This window comes from Rutilus rutilus (assembly GCF_951802725.1).
Source record: "Rutilus rutilus genome assembly, chromosome: 3".
In the NCBI taxonomy this organism is placed as follows: domain Eukaryota; kingdom Metazoa; phylum Chordata; class Actinopteri; order Cypriniformes; family Leuciscidae; genus Rutilus; species Rutilus rutilus.
In genome coordinates, this window is record NC_140211.1 from 9,174,608 (window position 1) to 9,192,762 (window position 18,155).

The following is an 18,155-nucleotide window of genomic DNA, read 5'->3' on the forward strand; positions in this document are numbered from 1 at the left end:
CGAACAGAGTCCGGTGACAAACGCGACAGGATGTTTTCGAGGATGCTTCCGACGTTTCGAGGAAGTATCATGTCTGTTAATTATTGAAGCTTGTTTCCGCCACAGAATAAAAAAACATTTTAAAAGATAATTGCGACTTTTTATCTCACAATTGCGAGTTTACACCAGAATTGCGTGTTTAAAAAGTCAGAATTGCGAGAAATAAATTCCGATTTTTTTTTTCTCACAATTGTTTATATCTCGCAATTCTGACTTTATAACACGCAATTCTGACTAGGCGATATCACGCAATTCTGAGAGAAAAAAAAAAGTCAGAATTGTGAGCTAAAAAGTTACAAATACCTTTTTAATGTTTTATTCTGTGGCGGAAACAAGCTTCCATAGTTAATAGGTAGCCTACAGCTATAGTAAAGTCTTCAGATAGTCATTTTGAGATAATTTCCTTCTAAACTGGTAAAATAAGCCTAGTAGTGAATGAGCAGTAGGGTAATCTCTCTCTTTTTTAGTTGTGAGAAAGAATATAGTCAAAGTCATGTTTGAGTCACAACAAAAACATTGTTCTTCCGCATTCAGATTTTTTTATTCGCTAAAAGGCCAAAAATTACATGGTGTAGCCTATCTTTAAATCACCATGGCTTTGTTTAGATCTCTTAATATTATTGATACCCCTTTAATAATATTTTAATATGGCATGTCATTGTTTCTGTCTCTTAAAAGATGTAAGTGCTCTGCTTCATTTGTTTCTTGTATGTGTTTGTGGCTGAAATGTTAATTAGAAAATATAATAAATGTTTTTGAAACCTTACACTTCCAATGAATGAATACAGAGACATGGCACAGATCAAAGTTTATCAAAAGCATTTAATATTATTCAGAGTAATCATATCAATGACACACGAATTCACAAAGTGTTTAAGACATGTCTGGCTCAGTTCGCTTCGTGTGTGAATTCCAAAACAGTGCAGATTTTAAATAACCACAAAAATAAAATAATAATGAGGGAAAATAAAAAGGAAAGTGTGTATATTGCAACAGGAAAAATATTTCTTAAAAAAAATTGAGAGTAGCTCAAGAAGAACTCAGCACCATCTATTTCAGAATCAAAACAATTTTCCTGATAATACATGAATCATTTCACGCTAACGCCTCTAAAGCTGTAAAAAATTACAGTATATATTTTAAAACAATAATGCGTTAAATCCCCTTTCACACTGTTACTCGTTCCAGTAAAATGCCACAATTTACAGTTCAATGTGATTTCTCTCCATATAAGCGTTAGTTTAGGCGTATGACGACCCACTGCAGCCAATAACTGTATAGCATGTATATTGAAGGTTTATGCCTGCTGTAGTCAGCGTGGAAAACGTGTCCTCAAATGAACAGCATTTACAACAGGACAGAAGCACCACTAAATGTGTAAGATAGGTATCAAAATCTGTTCTTAGCACACGTTCGTGAATCACCTGAATTCATCACAAAGTAGCTGCTAATCTAGGCTCAGGATTACTGACATCAGTCCAAGTCACCATCTTAGTACGAAAACAAGCAAAAAGATCTGAGAACTCATATGAACGTGGCCCCTGGATTTAATCTTTTTTTTTTTTAAATAAACATTTAAACTGGATAGTGAGCAGGTGTTGAAATGTATAACAGTGATCACATTTAAGTCATGTTGTTGCTAACTTGGGTGGGAAAAAAAAAAACGTGTTTTAAAAACGTGTGTATAACAGACAACTTCTGATTAGTCAAATCCTACCCTCTGTGCTCTACAATCTAAAAGGACAAGGAGTCAGTTATGAGAGATTTAATTCATATAGACAGGAAAGACATTTAAAGGGGCAAGCACCAAGATTTAACAAAAAAAAGAAAGAAAATCAGCACCCTTAAAATATTACAGAGGACTCAGAATAACAATAGAAACCCTTAATACATCTATGATAACCATGTTGAGGCAGGGAGAGCATTTTATATCCAATAAATAGAAGAACATTTTAAATAAAAAAAAATAAAAAATGTACAATAAAAAAAAAAAAAGAGAATAGATCTGTATAGAGGAGAAACAATTCACTGACCAAAACAGATGAAACTTAACAAGAATAACCACAAAATGCAGGAAAAGAGATTGATTAAAAATGCAATCCTTAAATGCTTGTCCTGATGATATAAACACAACGTTCCATACTAAAACTGAAAAAGTATTTTAAAACCCGTATGTTTTGAAGCATTCTGAACAACTATTTCTTTTTAATTCTTAATGCTTTAGAAAAATGTCCATAGCTCTATTATTAGTATTATTAATTTTTATCTCTTCACTAAATACAAGTCACAAGGCCAATGTGGTATATATCTAGGCTGTTCTAGGTTTAAAAACAATAAATTATTGGAGAAAAATAAGCACCCACGAAAAAGTACAAAGAGCATTTTTAGACATTTCAGTATTCAAGACGAAAAACAAAAACAAAACAAAAAAAGCAACACGAAAGAAAACTAAGAACAAAAACCTAAACGGACAGGATCTCGTCAAATCCGCTGCTGTAAGCAGTGACAGCACCAAACTGCGGTTCATCGGACGTCCCGCAGAGCCATTCAGAGGTTGATACACAAGACCGACAGGAGCAAACTGGAGTCTTATTGGCTGATTGGTTCTGTAAACAATTCTGAGTAAACTGGTTCTGGATTGGCTGTTCAACAAATATTAACAGTAGTAGGTAATTTTTATTTTTTTTTCCAACTGTAAATGTTTTAAGTCTTAATTGGACTAAAATAAAAGATCTTGTCCTGCGAGCAGGAGTTTTGGTTATGGCTGTGTGAGGGAAAAGTGATGAGACGTTCTCATCGGGAGCTGGGACTGACGGCCTGAGAAAGACAAAGACAAACAAATGATAGACGTTAGCTCTTTCTGAAGCTTTGTTCAACTGCGCGCTTTGTCAAAGTGCACGAACATGAACTCACCAGGGTGAATGAGTCGTACACGTTCATCAGCTCCTCCATGCGGTATTGCTCCAGCACCACTACATTGGAGAGGTTTGGGCTTCGTTGTCGTGCACAGTCCTCACAGTGCACCACATACGTCTTCCGACTGCCATTCTCGCCGGTCACAAACAGCAGGTTAAACACCTCCACCTGCTCAGGAACATACAGACAAACCACAAACTCTTAAAGGGCGTCTATTATGTCATTTACAGGTTCATAATTAAATCATGTAAATTTATTCTGGTAGACAAAATAATTTTTCTTAGGGTACGTTTACAAGATAAAATGCATCTCTCTATTAGCGTTACTGGATCGTGCTGCATTCGATAGCATCAACCACTACATTCTTCTGAACAGACTAGAAAATTATGTTGGCATTAGCGGAATTGCGTTGGCATGGTTCAAATCATACTTCTGACTGTTAGCAATTTGTAGCAGTAGATGTAGTAGTATATATCGATCACAAGTTCAGTATGGTGTACCGCAAGGCTCAGTACTAGGACCGTTGCTTTTCACCCTGTACATGCTACCTTTGGGAGATATCATTAGGAAGCATCGAGTGATGACTGATGATACTCAGCTCTATATTTCTTTGTGCCCTGACGAAACACATCAGCTATGCATTCCTAAAATAATTGGATGACAAGCATACCCGTTTTCCCTGGGAGTTTCCCGTATTCCCGCCCCCCCCTCCCGTTTTGTTATTTCTCCCATGAAACTCCCGTAATTTGAATGGCCCAAACCTCATCATATAAATAAGCACATCAATATATTATTCCAAGGTTGTCCAGTTGCCAGATCTTATATGAAACGATTCCTACTCGCACAATCAACACATCCTACAAATTTCAAACCAATTGTGAGCGCAACCTACAAGCCAGTTGCGCTGTTGCTATTTAACGCAATTAACGCAGCATCCGTTTTCTCTGTCATCCTTTGGCTTGCCTTACATTATGTGATGCGCTCTTATTCATGTGTATTGTACAACCTAGAATACTATCTAACACTTGACGGCTGCTCTGTCAAGTCTTCGTCGTTGGTTAGGAACCCGAGTTTGCTCTTTGATACCAATCTTTTATTTGAAAGCCACATTTCTAGCATCTGTAAAACTGCATTCTTCCCTTCAAAGTTAGTTCGTGCCCTCAATGCTAGATTACTGTAATGCTCTACTGGGTGGTTGCCCTGCACACTTAATAAACAAACTCCAGCTGGTACAAAACGCAGCAGCTAGAGCTCTTACTAGAACTAGGAAGTTTGACCATATTAGCCCGGTTCTGTCAATACTGCACTAGCTTCCTATTAAACATTGCATATTTTAAAATCTTTTACTAAAAGAGCACTAAATGGTTTAGCTCCTCAGACTTGAGTGAGCTCTTAACACATTATGGTTTAGCTCCTCAGACTTGAGTGAGCTCTTAACACATTATGGTTTAGCTCCTCAGACTTGAGTGAGCTCTTAACACATTATAAGGGGCTTTCGCACCGGAGGAACCTTTTCATAGCTCCTAGAATTAACCCACTTTTTGGTGTGTTCGCACCACAAGAACTGGGAACGATTTCAGTTCAAGGAACACCTTGTGTGGGGACTAAATTAGCTCCTACTTTAGAGTAGGGTAAACCCAGAACAAAAGGAACTACCAGTGACGTAAGTGTACGCTGATTGGGCTTTAAAAAAAAAAAAAAAAAAACTCAGATTATATCCTATATACAGTATTTACACCAGAAACTAACTCTACGAACATGGAAAACAGTGATAGATGGACCTCTCAACCTTTACGCTAAGGAGAAAATCCAACGCAATTTTGAGGAGACCAAGCAAAACATGATTATGTATTTCTGCTCAGCTAGCAACACTGGGCATCAAACACATGTCAAACGCTAATACTTTCTAATATACTGTCTACTTTCTTTGTATAACAGTTCTATATAATAACGTATTAGACGGGACTGTTAACCAGATCGTAAACTAATGAAGATGGAGAATGGGAGCGAAGTGTGCTCCGGCGTTCTCAGCGCCGTCAAAATAAAAGTCACAACAAGCGCAGTTTACGTCACTTCAGAGTTCCTCGTGGAGGTGCGAATGCAACCAGGAAAATGGCCCTAGGGGAACATTTAGTTCTCGGTGAACCACTCCGGTAGCTATTCCTAGAACTACCCAGTGCGAAAGGGGTTATAGTCCTTCATATCTATTGTGATCTCAAAATTCTGGCCAGTTGATAATACCAATAATACTAACATCATCTGCAGCCAGTAGATCCTTTTCCTATTTAGCACCCAAACCCTGGAATAGTCTTCCTAGCCTTGTTCGGGAAGCAGACACACTCTGTCAGTTAAAATCTAGACTAAAAACATCTCTTTAACCTGGCCTACACAACACATTATCAATTCCTATTATTCAAATCAGTTAAACACGCGATAAAAGGTATCTTTTCCATGTTAATCAGAGTTTTTGTCCTAACCAGGCGCGACGGCGACACGCGACGTTTCTAATTTAGAAACGGTTTCTATTTTTCTGCGACGTCGCGCTGGAACATCAAACACAAGTGTGGCGATGATAATCTCAGGTACTGTTTATGTGCTTTATTTAATTTTAAAAGCGTGAAATGTGACTTTGAATATCATTTAGTGCTCCAGCTTTGTATCTGTAAAAGCAACAATGGATAATTCACCTCAGATCTTTAAATTAAACAAATGGAAACATGAACATTCAAACTGTGAACAAACAAGTGTATTATTTGACAAAGATTGTTTTAGTAACTCAGTAGCCTATGTATTTTTTTTTAAATGGTGTATGGTGTAATATTATGTAGCTACTAGTGCTGTCAATCGATTAAAAATTTTAACTAGATTAATCACACATTTTTTCTGTGATTAATCGCAATTAATCGCAATAAAAAAAGAAATGTTTTTGTACGTTTTTAATATATTTTATAATGTAATAATTTCACAGTTAATCAAATTAATGTAGAAACAACATAAAGACAGTATATTTTAAATAATTGTTTAATGGCATCTTTTTATGAATGAAGGCCAGTATTACTGATATTAATACAGCTACTGATTTTTTTTTTTCACATTTATTAGGCTTCAAAAATATAACAGTTTTTAATTTAAGTGAACTTAAAACAATGCTAACATAAACCCATAATAAATGTCATATTTATTCGTGCCCTTCCTGTCTTAACAGTTAGGAAATATACAGAAATTTAATAAAGTTATCAAAGTTATATGCAGTCTGCACTGCATAAACTATAAATTAAATAGTTAATCCTTATTAAAGCTACAAAAGTTATTTAGTCAACAGCAGTGAGTCATTTTCTCTGTTCCCTTTGTTCTTTAACTTTACTGACAGGAAGCTTTATTGGCTGCTGTCCCTTTAAGAGCAGACACACACACACACACACACACGCGGAGCTCACCGTTTATATACTGTCTATGGATCTCACACGCGCCTCATTCTCTCGCAACTCTTTGTTCATTTTAGACTTTATATAAATCATTTAAGACTGCTCTTATGAGGATAATCGACAAAATTATTGTTATTGTTAGTTCAAGCGCGAAAGAGAACTGGATTCTGGCGCCCTGTCTATGTGTGTGTGTGTGTGTGTGTGTGTGTCACATAAGGACATTCACAGACAGCGCATTCTCTTTTGTCTTGCCGCGTTTAAAAGCATTTAAATGAATAAGAGCGTGATCATATAATGTAAAGCTAGCCAACGGATGGCAGAAAAGACGGATGCTGCGTTAATTGCGTTAAATATTTTAACACGTTAAACCAGACAAAAATTAATCGCATGCGTTAACGCGTTAACGTTGACAGCACTAGTAGCTACTTATCCATTTTCTTGCGAGTGCCGTCAAGTTTACTCTCTAGTGCTGTGCACTTGCCGCGAGACTCCGCCCACACGCTGTTCTGATTGGCTGTGATTTTTTGATTGACGTTCTGGCGCCTCACAGTCTAGTGTGGACAGACACACTGCCTGTCGCTGGAATTTTATCGTGTCGCGTGTAGTTAGGACACGGTGTAACAAACTAGGTCAACCGGAACCAGGAACACTTCCTATAACACGCGATGTACTTGTTACATCATAAGAAGAATGGCATCTACGCTAATGTTAGTCTGTCGGTTTCATCCTTATCCCAAGGTTACCGTAGTCAGCCGTATCCGGTCCATATCCAGATCAGATGGTGGACCTGCATCTAGACACGACCAAAACGCAGCCCTGAATGTCAGCAGGGACCGTGTCAACTAGACAATCCCCTGTGAAGGCCTCATCGACATGACCGTCATCGGCAGGTCCTCCGCACAGACCCTATGGCCTTCAGCTTCGGCTCCATACCGGTGTGATGAATTGATCTTCAAGCAAAAGGAACTAGATAAATATGTGAATGCTAATTCCGATCTGAATTCTGACTTGTGATGCAGCCTGAAACATCACACTGTGTTCGTTCATTGGCTAGAGGAGAACTGGCCCCCCCCCGACTGAGCCTGGTTTCTCCCAATGTTTTTCTCTCCATTCTGTCAACTGATGGGAGTTTGGGTTCCTTGCCATTGTCGCCTTTGGCTTGCTAGCCGAAATAGCCGAAATGCATAATTTTCTTGTAATCACTGTAAAGCTGCTTTGAAACAATCTGTGTATTGTATAAAGCGCTATATAAATACAGATGACTTGACTAAAGCAAAACCAGAATAGTCTGACTTTAGATTTGTGAAATTATGTATAATTTCAAGATTTAAAGCAAAACCAGAATGGTCTGACTTTAGATTTGTGAATTTATGCTGAAATTAAACAGCACTCTCTGACAGTAGGTGGTGCTTATGGAACAGCAGAAAGAGGAAAAGAAAACTGTGATCCCTTCAAAAATACACTCATATAAACTCCCACCTCAAATTCAATATTAATATTTTCTTCCTATATTTCGAGCATCATGAACAGCGGGCTTGTTGTGCCTGGTTCACTATTTGCTCTGCTGGAGCATCGGTCTTTGGTGCATCCCGTTTCTAGCCTGTGTTAACGTAATATTTACAGACTGTAATATTTCCACACAAATGTGACCCATGCTGGCAAAATGAGTTGTAATGAGCAAATTTTCTGAAATAAATTATTTTCACATATTTCAAATGATGTATGATTTGTTTGAATCGGACAAAAAAAAAAGAAAAAAAGAAGAGCTAAACCTGTTTGATGTCGATAGAGTCAGCAAAGTCAATTTAGAGAAAAATTGAGTTTAAGTTTTCTGAAGGTTCCAAAACAAAATCACCTAGCAACCCATACCTTAAAATCCCTGGTAATAACACCAAATTTGGCACAGAACAAGTCAAAACCAAATACCTACTATAGGAAAAATATATATTCAACTTTTTTTTCCATGATACCACAATTGTTTGATTAACATTAAATGAAACAGACAGCCTATATATTAATATAATGTTACACATCAGATGTTTTTCCCCAACAGTAAACCATTAGACATACCAGATAATGTTTGCATGAATACTCTTTTGAAATTTGAAATACTGTAATTCTGTGTTTGTACATCGGGATTGCGCACTGTCTGAGGCGTCTTTGTGCGCAGGGCCTCAGATCTGTCAGTCAGTGTGAGTAAGATTGTTTTTCATGGACAAAGGAAAGGTTCTCCTCTCAGAAAACGTACAAATAAAGATACTTTTAGATGTTTAATTGCTATTTGGAGCAGTGGGATCGCTAGACGAGGGCTTAATGAACACATTTTTGTGAAAACCTCAAAACCGACATTTTTCACTTGTTTTGCCTGTAGCTCAAAATTATCCCGTGCGCATTCCGACTGCTTTTGCCAGCACAGGTCACAAATGACATTGAGAAATGATTGCAATGCAGTTTGTGTGCATGTCCGGAATAGAGATCAGCCAAAGTACAAAAACAATTATTTATGTTCTTTCGACCGGTGCATCTCTAATTTTTATGTGTTGTTATAACTGTCATTTCTTTACATCGTGCTAAAAATGGCCAAAATACAACACACTGCGGTGCATTTCCCGAACAACAACACTGAACAACCCAACTCACTGCTTGACTACCATAGTGCGATACATTGTTGAAGAAATCAACTAGCTAGTCACGACAAATTTGTGAAAATATGCTCAATAATAGTCGTTTAATCATGTTGGTTAATGATCTCACACAGGTGGAGGAGTAATAACTTCTTTTAATCAATCCATTTAAGATTGAGGTAATGTTAGAATTTTTGCTGTAAATTATAGACATGGCATCTGAGGACTAATTCTCATTTTTCCCAGTTACTTTGCTTTATTTCCAGATTCAATCGTAGGCTCGTTCTTGCTTACTAGATCATGTACTCAAGTAAATGATATTTGTATATAATTCAAAATAAAATATATAAATTGTTCTGATTGTACTTGGTCAAGATAAGGATTTCTCTTTGATTCATAAAGGATTTATGAAGTCCAAATGTCATGCAACTTTGCGATGTTGTTTGCAAATGTTCGTTGGAACTATGGTTTCGGGCAACACTGACTCATTGCTTTCGGGAAACGCACCCCAGTACCGTTCAGAAGCAGTCATTATTAAAAAGGTGAGAACACAACAAAGGGTTGTGATTATGCTGCTGAGGTTAGCAATACATTTTAAACACTCATTCTTCAATTCCTCTTCCATTGGAAGTCCATGTGATGATGTTTTGCCCTTGCAGTCAAAAAACAAAACAAAAAACTGTTTCCTTGACGTAGTGATAAAATCTTCCTGGACTTATAACTACCTTTGTTTGAGGGCGATCCAAAATAGCCAGTAGATGGATATTTTGCAAATGTCTTACATAGGGCTGGGTATCGCTAAAAAAATGTTGATACCAATACCGATACCTTGATTTCAATACCGATTCCTGAACGATACTTTTTTCGATACCAATTTTATGAAATCCATTTTAACAAGATTACATAACACATTACCTCAGAAAAACTTTGGTTTTATTTTTTCAGTTTGACTCATGCTCCTTAGCCAGTGCACAAAGGAACACATTTTTTTTTTATAAAGAGCTTTTTATACATGCTCACCAAAGCTGTTTTAGCTTTTTAGCCGATGTTTTACGGTCATTTTTGATCACTTTAATGCATCCTTACTGAAAAAAAATTCTGACAAACCAACACATTTTTGAACGGCAGTGTACATTTAGTTTAGTAAACACTGTCAGAGTGATCAACAAGGTATCTTTTCATTTACCAGTCGAAGACGGAGCAACTTTCTGCTCTAATGTTTACTCTGTGCACTGTCAAGGTCTTCATCATATTTGTCGTGGTACCGGTCTATGCAGCAATTATTTTACAGCAAATACTGCATCGCACGCTGTTGGCATTGAGCCTGGAGAAATGTTGCCACATCTTTAGGGTAGGCTATTGTGTGTGTGTGCTCACGTCTCATAGGAGTATGTGCGCGCGTCTCATATGAGTCTCGTGTGTGTAGAGTTTGCGTGTATGTGCGTGAGCGACTTTAGGTGTGTCGTTGTGCATTTCATTTGTATTTGTTTGAGCACTAACGTTGATGAGTTAACCCCTTAGGTATCGAAATCTGGTACCGAACAACAAGTAATTTTTCGATACTCGATAGTATCGAGGCAATTCGGTCGGTACCTAAAAAGTATCGAACTCGGTACCCAGCCCTAGTCTTACATGGTGACGTAGCTACATCACAGAAATAACGGCAGAACTACAAATAAAGCGTTTAAGGCAGTTTTCTATTGTAGAGATTCAATCCCTTTGGACTTTTTGGACTGTGTGCTTTGCAGATTGTTTACATGCACAAACAGCTATATTATACATTAAAGGAAAGGTACAATAAAAAAAGCATAATAGATCCCCTTTAAAAGTTGAAGGGTGCCATTCCTTGGCCTCTAGTGACACCAAAAGGAATTGCAAAAATAATGATTGCTAGTGGTGCATAAATTACACACTGCATATTTACATAGGTTATGCCATATTCTAATGCAGAATACCTCAAAGCTGCATTATTACATAACCAGAGATGACACAGCTACATGCTAAATATTCTTTTTATGGAATAATATTCTGCAGGTCAAGTGGGTTTTTGCATACTGGTAGTATCTTTTTCTACGCAGAACCTGCCAATATTTTATACAAACTATGAAGCACAACATTCGACTCACATCACACTCGTTACAGTAGTAGGCCGGCTCATCCTTCACTCTGCTCTGGTAGGAGATCTTCTTTCCTGATGCCACCAGCTGGTCCCTCAGGATCTGAATGTGCTTAATAGACTGAAGGAGACAGTGTCTGAAAAGGAGGGAAAAAGAAAAAATTATGAAATGTCCATGCTACTTAATTGTGGTGTAACTTGGTAAGACAGAGTCAATAATGCTGCTGCATACTCACTTGATCAACTTGTAAGTGTCTGGATCGGTGACTTTGACGTTGCGTGCCACGTTCCAGGACACGTGAATCATGGGAACGATGGATTTCACTTTCTTCACTTCGTTCCACTCAAATCTCTCTAAAGCCAACTGGTACTGATATGCTACAAATACAAAAGATAAAGGTCAAGCAAAAAAGCTTTTTACATTTCTGTGCCCTGGCTAAGAAATTTTAGTTTTACACATTTTGTTGCAACCGTTTAATGTAACCATAATGACTGATACAAATTTTCTGTTTATGTAACCATAATGACTGATACAATTTTTTAATGATAAAAAGTAAGGTTACATGGTCAGTGTGAAGGTTACTCACAGTTGACAGGTCCCACATTCCAAGCAATGTTGTTGCACCAGCCTACGGCTTGAACCCAGTGTACAGTGCCTGCGTTGATCCATACCAGATCTCCTGGCCTTTGGATGAACCGGTACACAGGGATATTAGAGCGGTACAAGTCATCCAGAACCGGCCACCATGATCCTGTCAGGTAGTCCACTCCATGCCTGAGAGAACATTCGTTCACAAAGTTAATATATTTTGTGGTTAAAATTAATAGCCAAACAATATTTTATTCCTAATTAAAGAATGTTATTTTGACAGCGTTTTTGATAAACTGAGTAACTCTTAAAAAGACAGATTTTGCACAGTTTCTTACTTTTCACAGAAATCACTGATGGCCTCCCAGTAGTCGTCATGGACAGAAAACCACTCACAGTCTCCAGGCCCAATATTGATATTTACGGAACAAAAGTTATTGTTCTCCTGGTGTCCTGATGACACAAGCATTAAACATGAAATTTAACATCAATAAAGAACTACTTGCCAAAGCAGACTAATCCATCCTTGATTGAGATCAAGAAAGTTATTTGAGATTGAGTCAAACCTGGTGTGCGGCAGCCAGGGACCTTCATGTAGAGTTGTACTGTATTCATTCCCAAAATGGTGTGGCCAACATGGCTCAGCATATTCCCACTGGAAGAAACGCGCATAAACGCTGGCAACTTCTGCAGTTCTTGCAGCTGAGGCTTCCATCTAAAGCACAAGACACAACACCATTTAGTTAATACAGATTGCTTATACATCACCAAGACATAGTTGTGTAATTGCTGCCTGTGTCGAGACTTTCATCCAAAAGAAGATGATGCTGCACACGTTGAAGTAATTATGCACGATGGTCTTACCTTTTAGGATCGGACAGGTCAATATTGGTGCCAAATTTAATTATCTTCCCCACAGATTTTTGCTCTGAACTGTAAAAATAATGAAACAATTAATAACAGCATTTTAACAGCAGATCTTTATTCATACACACACAGGGAGGGTGATTTATCATAGTTTTAATTAAATTCTTAAAGCAAATGTTACTATAATTATTTGGATTAATTCAAGAATTAAGTGCTGAGGTAATCTGCAATTATTACCTGGCGCCGGGAGCTGAGGAGTTACTGGTCATATTCTCAGAGTTAGTGGCCGATTTCTCATCTTCCTCCTCCTCATAATCACTGCCCTTTTCTTCCTGCAAGGTCAGACAATGGTGTGGTGAGTGCATGGTGTATATGACTATGAAATCAAAACTGTACAAACAAGAATTCTAAAGTATTTGCAAAATGACCAATACACCTCTGGAAATTAACAAACAGTATACAATTTTTCATGGTGTAGGTTTGTGTTCACACCTGTAAGCTCTCTTGGAAGCTGGAGGCCTGGTACTGGGCATACTTGGCAATCGTTGTATGTGACCTGCTGCTCTCGCAGGGCCAGGTCTGGCCAGTGCCAGTGGAATCCCAGTTCTCATCCGCTGGCTGCTGAACCTGGGTCCGAACTTCTACTGCATGCTCAGAATTTGCCTCCACCAAAGACTTAGTTGAAAACAGACCAAGATCTATAAAGGAGGAGGAATGGAAAGAAGCGCAACTTAGTTTCAACAACAGCAACTGTTTGGACTCAACTGTAGAGTCATAAAATTGAAAATCTGCCCATCCACCATCTATCCATAAGACATTATGCAGAAACTTACTTAATCTAAGGGAGCCAGCTAGTCCCCGGATGACAGTAACTGGGTTTTTAGGATCTGTGCAGAACTGCAGCAGGACTGGAGAGAATGCATCTCTTTTACTTTCCAACTGCAGAGAAACACCAACATGGAATCATTAAGACATACTTTTAACACTTTCCCTGATATTCACAGAATTTTCCGGCAATCCATGTTTTCACTGTTATACAGTAGGGGGGCGCCATAACGCATCTTCTGAAAGAGTACAAAATCTCCAGATCAAAACAGTCAAAAAAGGAGCAGAAACAAGCAATTAAAGCATTGCTTATGCACGTTGTAGTCTTAGTTGAAACATTTTGAACAAAAAGCTGAGAAAATAGTTTTTTCTAAGTCTGAAACTTACACAAATTCAAGTGTTGATAAAAAAAGAATCCATTTAGCTAGAATAAAATGTCTTTTTTTTTTTAAGCAGAGAATCTGTTTTTTTCTTTTGATATATTGCATATTCAGATATTCATACAACAAAATATTCAGGAGGCCATGAAAGTTTTCTGAAAATTATCAAAAACACTGGCGGTGGCTGAAAAAAAAAAAAAAAAAAAAAAAAAAAAAAAAACCCTGGCGGGGAAGTTAATATACAACAGAAAATCAAACTTAATATTACTGGAGTAGGTTTTATTGTGCATGTAATACAAAAAAATGACCACAAGGGGGCAGGAGATGCTGACAATGCTACTGCAGTGCTTACATAGATACTAGGTGTGGGGGGGTTGAGTTTCTCTCGAGGGATGGGCATCTCTGGGGGCAAAATTGGTTTAACAGAGAAGGCAGGTAGGAGGTATGATTCCTTGAATTTCTCCTTTACACGTGCTCCCCTGAAACAACAAGACATTAAGTATTAGATATGGCCTTTGTGACATCAAACTAAATTGCCACCGCAGGCAAGAAATATTCTATTTCAGAGATGTCCTGCATGGGAATATCACTTACTTGCAGGCTCTGATGATTTCACTGGCTGTGTTCTTTATGGTGATCTGCTCCAGAGGAATCCTCTTCTCCTCCACCTCTGAAGCAATAAATGTCTCCCTGTCCCCACTCTCCACCTTTATGAGGCGTATCTTCAGTTCTTTGGGTGGTCCATCTGTCAGTGCCTTTAGTTTCTGAAAGTCGTCAGAACAAAATGCTGATGAAGCTGATGGGAGATCAGAGGAACGTCCTGAGCTGCAGTCATTGTCTTTACTCTGTGCCCACTCTTCCCCTTCGCTCTGAGATTGGTTACATTCCTCTTTCCTTCTCTTCTTGTCTCCATCACGCTCTTGTTCCTTCTCCCTAAACTCCTTACTCTGAATGTCCAGGTTACCCAGCACCTGCCTGCTCTTCTTTTCCTTGTGTGACTTTCCGTCCCTGTGCCGTCGACTGAAGCTGGACGCAGATGAGGATGAGGAAAGCGATGCATCGTCGTGTCTTTCTCTGTGCTTTTTCTTTCTCTCTTTCCTGTCCTCATGTTTTTTACTGCTACTGTGTTTGTGTTTCCTCTCTCGTTCTCTGTCTCTGTGTCGGTCCTTTTCTTTATCAGGTTTGCATATCTCCTGTGACTCTGCCTTTGAGTGATCTTTATAAGGGAGAATGTGTTTGTTCAACTCATAGCTATGACCAAGTTCTGCTAGCGAAGACTCTGAGATGGTGGTCAGTTTTGGTCGCCTTTCCAACAAGTCTTTCACAGTTCCAGAATCCTTCTCTCCTGTGGGTTCTTCTGAAATCTCTTCCTCATCATCATTGCCCAAAAGATCTGACTGGCTTATTTTATCCCCTCTCTTCCTCTCGGACGCCCAAGCTGTAGGCGAGAGGGGACAGGACTCACCTGAGTTACTAATGGCAGGGGTTTGCGTCGGACTGCTAAAACCTGGGTGATTAGCTGTACCTGATGTGGGAGAAGTGCTTTGTTGTTGCCTACAAATGTCAGGCCCCAGAGAAAGAGATGAAGAGTACTTAACTCCCACAAAAGCAGAGGGAGGAGGACGACCAAAGGGTCCACCCCGGTAGGTGTATTTCTGGCTCTCAAGCACAGATGCAAGGTTTTTAAACATGCTGTTTACACCAGTCTGGTGGAGATGTGGCCGCTGAGGTGGTGAACAGGATGGCGTTTCATCTTCCCGATCAGCTTCTTCTTCATCATCCTCACACTCACTTTTCTCTAACTCTGAAAGGCCATACAGCTTGGCCAAGTCACTATGGCGATAGTTGGTTCCTGTTGTGGCAAGAATGCTTCCTTGGGACTGCATGCTAATAGAATTGGCAGACTTGGGAATGATCTTAAGAACCTCCTCTTCTTCCTCAAGTGAAGAAGTGCGACTGCATGGTGATGCCAAGGAACCTTGCCGACTTAACACAGGTGGGCTTGCATGACTCTCTGGCTGATAATCCTCAGTTGGAGATTGCTTTAGGGCAGGTACGAGGTCCGGTGCGCATAAATAACTCTTCATCTGTGCCACATTTGCAGAAAACTGAGGTTCCGGTACTGCCTGTTCTCCTCTCTGACCAGAATACAACTCCTCCTCTTTCTTGATGGACTCATCCAACATCTTCATAATGTTTGCCAATCCATCAGGCAAGAGCTCAGAAGTTTCCTCCTCAAATTGGGCACCATCAGAGTCACCACTGCAACTACTAGCACTGCTACCCAGACTACCAAGTCCTGTACTGGGCATATGTTTTTGCAGACTATTTGTGGTCGTGCTGATTTGTGTGCATGAAGAGCGAACATCCTTGGGGAAAGCCTGGAAAAGTTTGGGTGGCTCTCGAAGGGGCGGGGGGTTGGGAATAGCATCCAAAATCCCAGGGATATGAGAGGTTTTCAACATGGTGATATCTTTGGAGGGGTCAGGTTTTAATTGCATTGTGTGGTTGTGGGAGGGGCTGATGAGACCTGACTCTGAGGGGTATGTGGGAATCCCAGTGGGATTCTGAGATGGCGCTCCACTCTTCCATTTCTCTCTCTGCCTTTGCTTCTCACGGGCATATTCAGTCTGTGGGGTGAGAGGGGGTGGTCGTGGTCGTTCGTTAATGGTTGTTGCAGTTCCAGAAGGACGTTGGGGCACTCCTCCTCGACTCAACCAGGGATAAGGTGGTGAATTCTGGCTAGGAGGTGAGATGGAAGAGGGTGCATTGGCTGGAGACAAACGAGGAGGTAGAGGCTCAGCTGCACTACCTGACAGCAAACGCTCCAGACTCTTGATTGCGGACTCACCATGTGGCTTTGTCTCCACTTCTTGTCGCTCTACATTCTGTTTCCTCTTTTCCTCCTGCTCTCTCATTCTCTCTTCTGCTTGCATGTGGCCCTGCAACTCTGCATCAAGTTTATTTAAAGCATCAGCAATGGATTGAGAGCTTGGGGCAGCAGTTTGCAAACAGGACCTTGGGTAGACTGGGGCTGGAACAGTAGTAGTTGCCTGAGAAATTGAGGGGGAAGCTTGAATGGGCACTAAGTTACATGAACTGTTGGATATTGGCTGGAGGGCTGAATTGACTTTTATGTGTGCTGGAGGTTGAGGGTGACGTAAAGGTGAAATGACGGCTTGTTGGAGAGTGTTAGAGGTCTTGCTGGTGATGACGCTCTCCCCTGATCTCTGAAGCCCTGAGTTTAGGGTGGAGAAAGTAGAGGACACTGGGGTGTAGTTAGGTCTACCTTGTCCTGTGTGAGGAAGAGTGGACTGCTGAATCTGAGATTGTGCCCCTCTATATTGGTGTGGAAGGGTTCCAACACCAGGGTGGACACCCTGATACCCTGGATGTGGCAGATTTTTACCAATCATGGATACATGGTTTGGGTTTGAGATTAGCACCGAAGAATCAGTTCCTCTCCAACTGCTTAGGGTGCTGGGGATGGAGGTGGTGGTAGGGGGTGCAGAGCTCATTGTAGGGATGCCTCCAACATTGGTGTATAGTCCCAGGGAGCAAGGTGGACGAGGAGTTTCCAGGTTTGGGGTAATGACAGGTTTTCGAACAGGGGCCTGAGAAGGGCTCACACGTTTGGGCGTCCCTGGACCCTGGTCGCCCCCAACAACCTTATTCTGTGCCTGAGAAAGGCGTGCGACAACCTGAGAATCCCCTGTTGCTGAAATGTCACGTGACTCCTAAAGGGAAATGAATATTAGAGTCAACAAAACAGGTCCCTAAATTGTAACTATAGATAACATTTATATGTTGTGTATCATGCTATTTAGTAATATTAATCAGGCAGTAATTATCAAGTTAATTATTAAATGCATCAGAGCCGGATTTTGGTTAAAGGGTTAGTTCACCCAAAAATGATAATTCTGTCTTTACCCTCATGTCGTTCCAAACCAGTAAGACCTTCGTTCATCTTCGGAACACAAATTAAGATATTTTTGATGAAATCCGAGAGCTCAATGACCCCTCCATAGACAACAATTTCAGTACCACTTTCAAGGCCCAGAAAGGTAGAAAGACATTGTTAAAATGGTCCATGTGACTACAGTGGTTGAACCTTAATTTTAAGAAGGAACGAGAATACTTTTTGTGCGCAAAAAAGAAACAAAAATAACAACTTTATTCAACAATTTCTTCTCGACTGTGTCAGTATCCTACGCAGTTTACGTTGTTAATACAGTGCAGCGCTTCCAGGTTCTACGTCAGAACACCGGTTCTGTATTGGTCGACGCTGTTCACATGAGCACCACAACGCATGCGTGTGGTGCTGGTGCAGGAGCTGGCCAATAATGAGCCAGCATTTTGATGCAGAACTCTGAT

General features: G+C 39.8%; 1 protein-coding gene across 10 annotated transcripts in view; it reads right to left on the reverse strand.

Annotated features, from left to right (window-relative positions):
• Positions 1 to 841: 841 nt before the first annotated feature.
• kdm6ba (lysine (K)-specific demethylase 6B, a) overlaps positions 842 to 18,155 on the reverse strand; it is a 93,185-nt gene continuing 75,871 nt past the window's right edge. For 8 of the 10 annotated variants that reach the window (XM_084404089.1, XM_084404086.1, XM_084404091.1 and 5 more), the window contains 13 exons: positions 14,376 to 17,518; positions 14,134 to 14,260; positions 13,410 to 13,515; positions 13,069 to 13,274; positions 12,814 to 12,908; positions 12,574 to 12,642; positions 12,276 to 12,424; positions 12,048 to 12,162; positions 11,708 to 11,895; positions 11,357 to 11,498; positions 11,131 to 11,257; positions 2,953 to 3,126; positions 1,586 to 2,856 (listed from right to left, as the gene is read on the reverse strand). In XM_084404089.1, the coding sequence (XP_084260215.1) occupies positions 2,833 to 2,856; positions 2,953 to 3,126; positions 11,131 to 11,257; positions 11,357 to 11,498; positions 11,708 to 11,895; positions 12,048 to 12,162; positions 12,276 to 12,424; positions 12,574 to 12,642; positions 12,814 to 12,908; positions 13,069 to 13,274; positions 13,410 to 13,515; positions 14,134 to 14,260; positions 14,376 to 17,518 (4,665 nt within the window). In that variant the 3' untranslated portion in view covers positions 1,586 to 2,832. Of the gene's footprint in view, positions 2,857 to 2,952; positions 3,127 to 11,130; positions 11,258 to 11,356; positions 11,499 to 11,707; positions 11,896 to 12,047; positions 12,163 to 12,275; positions 12,425 to 12,573; positions 12,643 to 12,813; positions 12,909 to 13,068; positions 13,275 to 13,409; positions 13,516 to 14,133; positions 14,261 to 14,375; positions 17,519 to 18,155 lie in introns of all 10 variants that reach the window. The other 2 variants (XM_084404095.1, XM_084404087.1) reach the window with 1 other exon arrangement.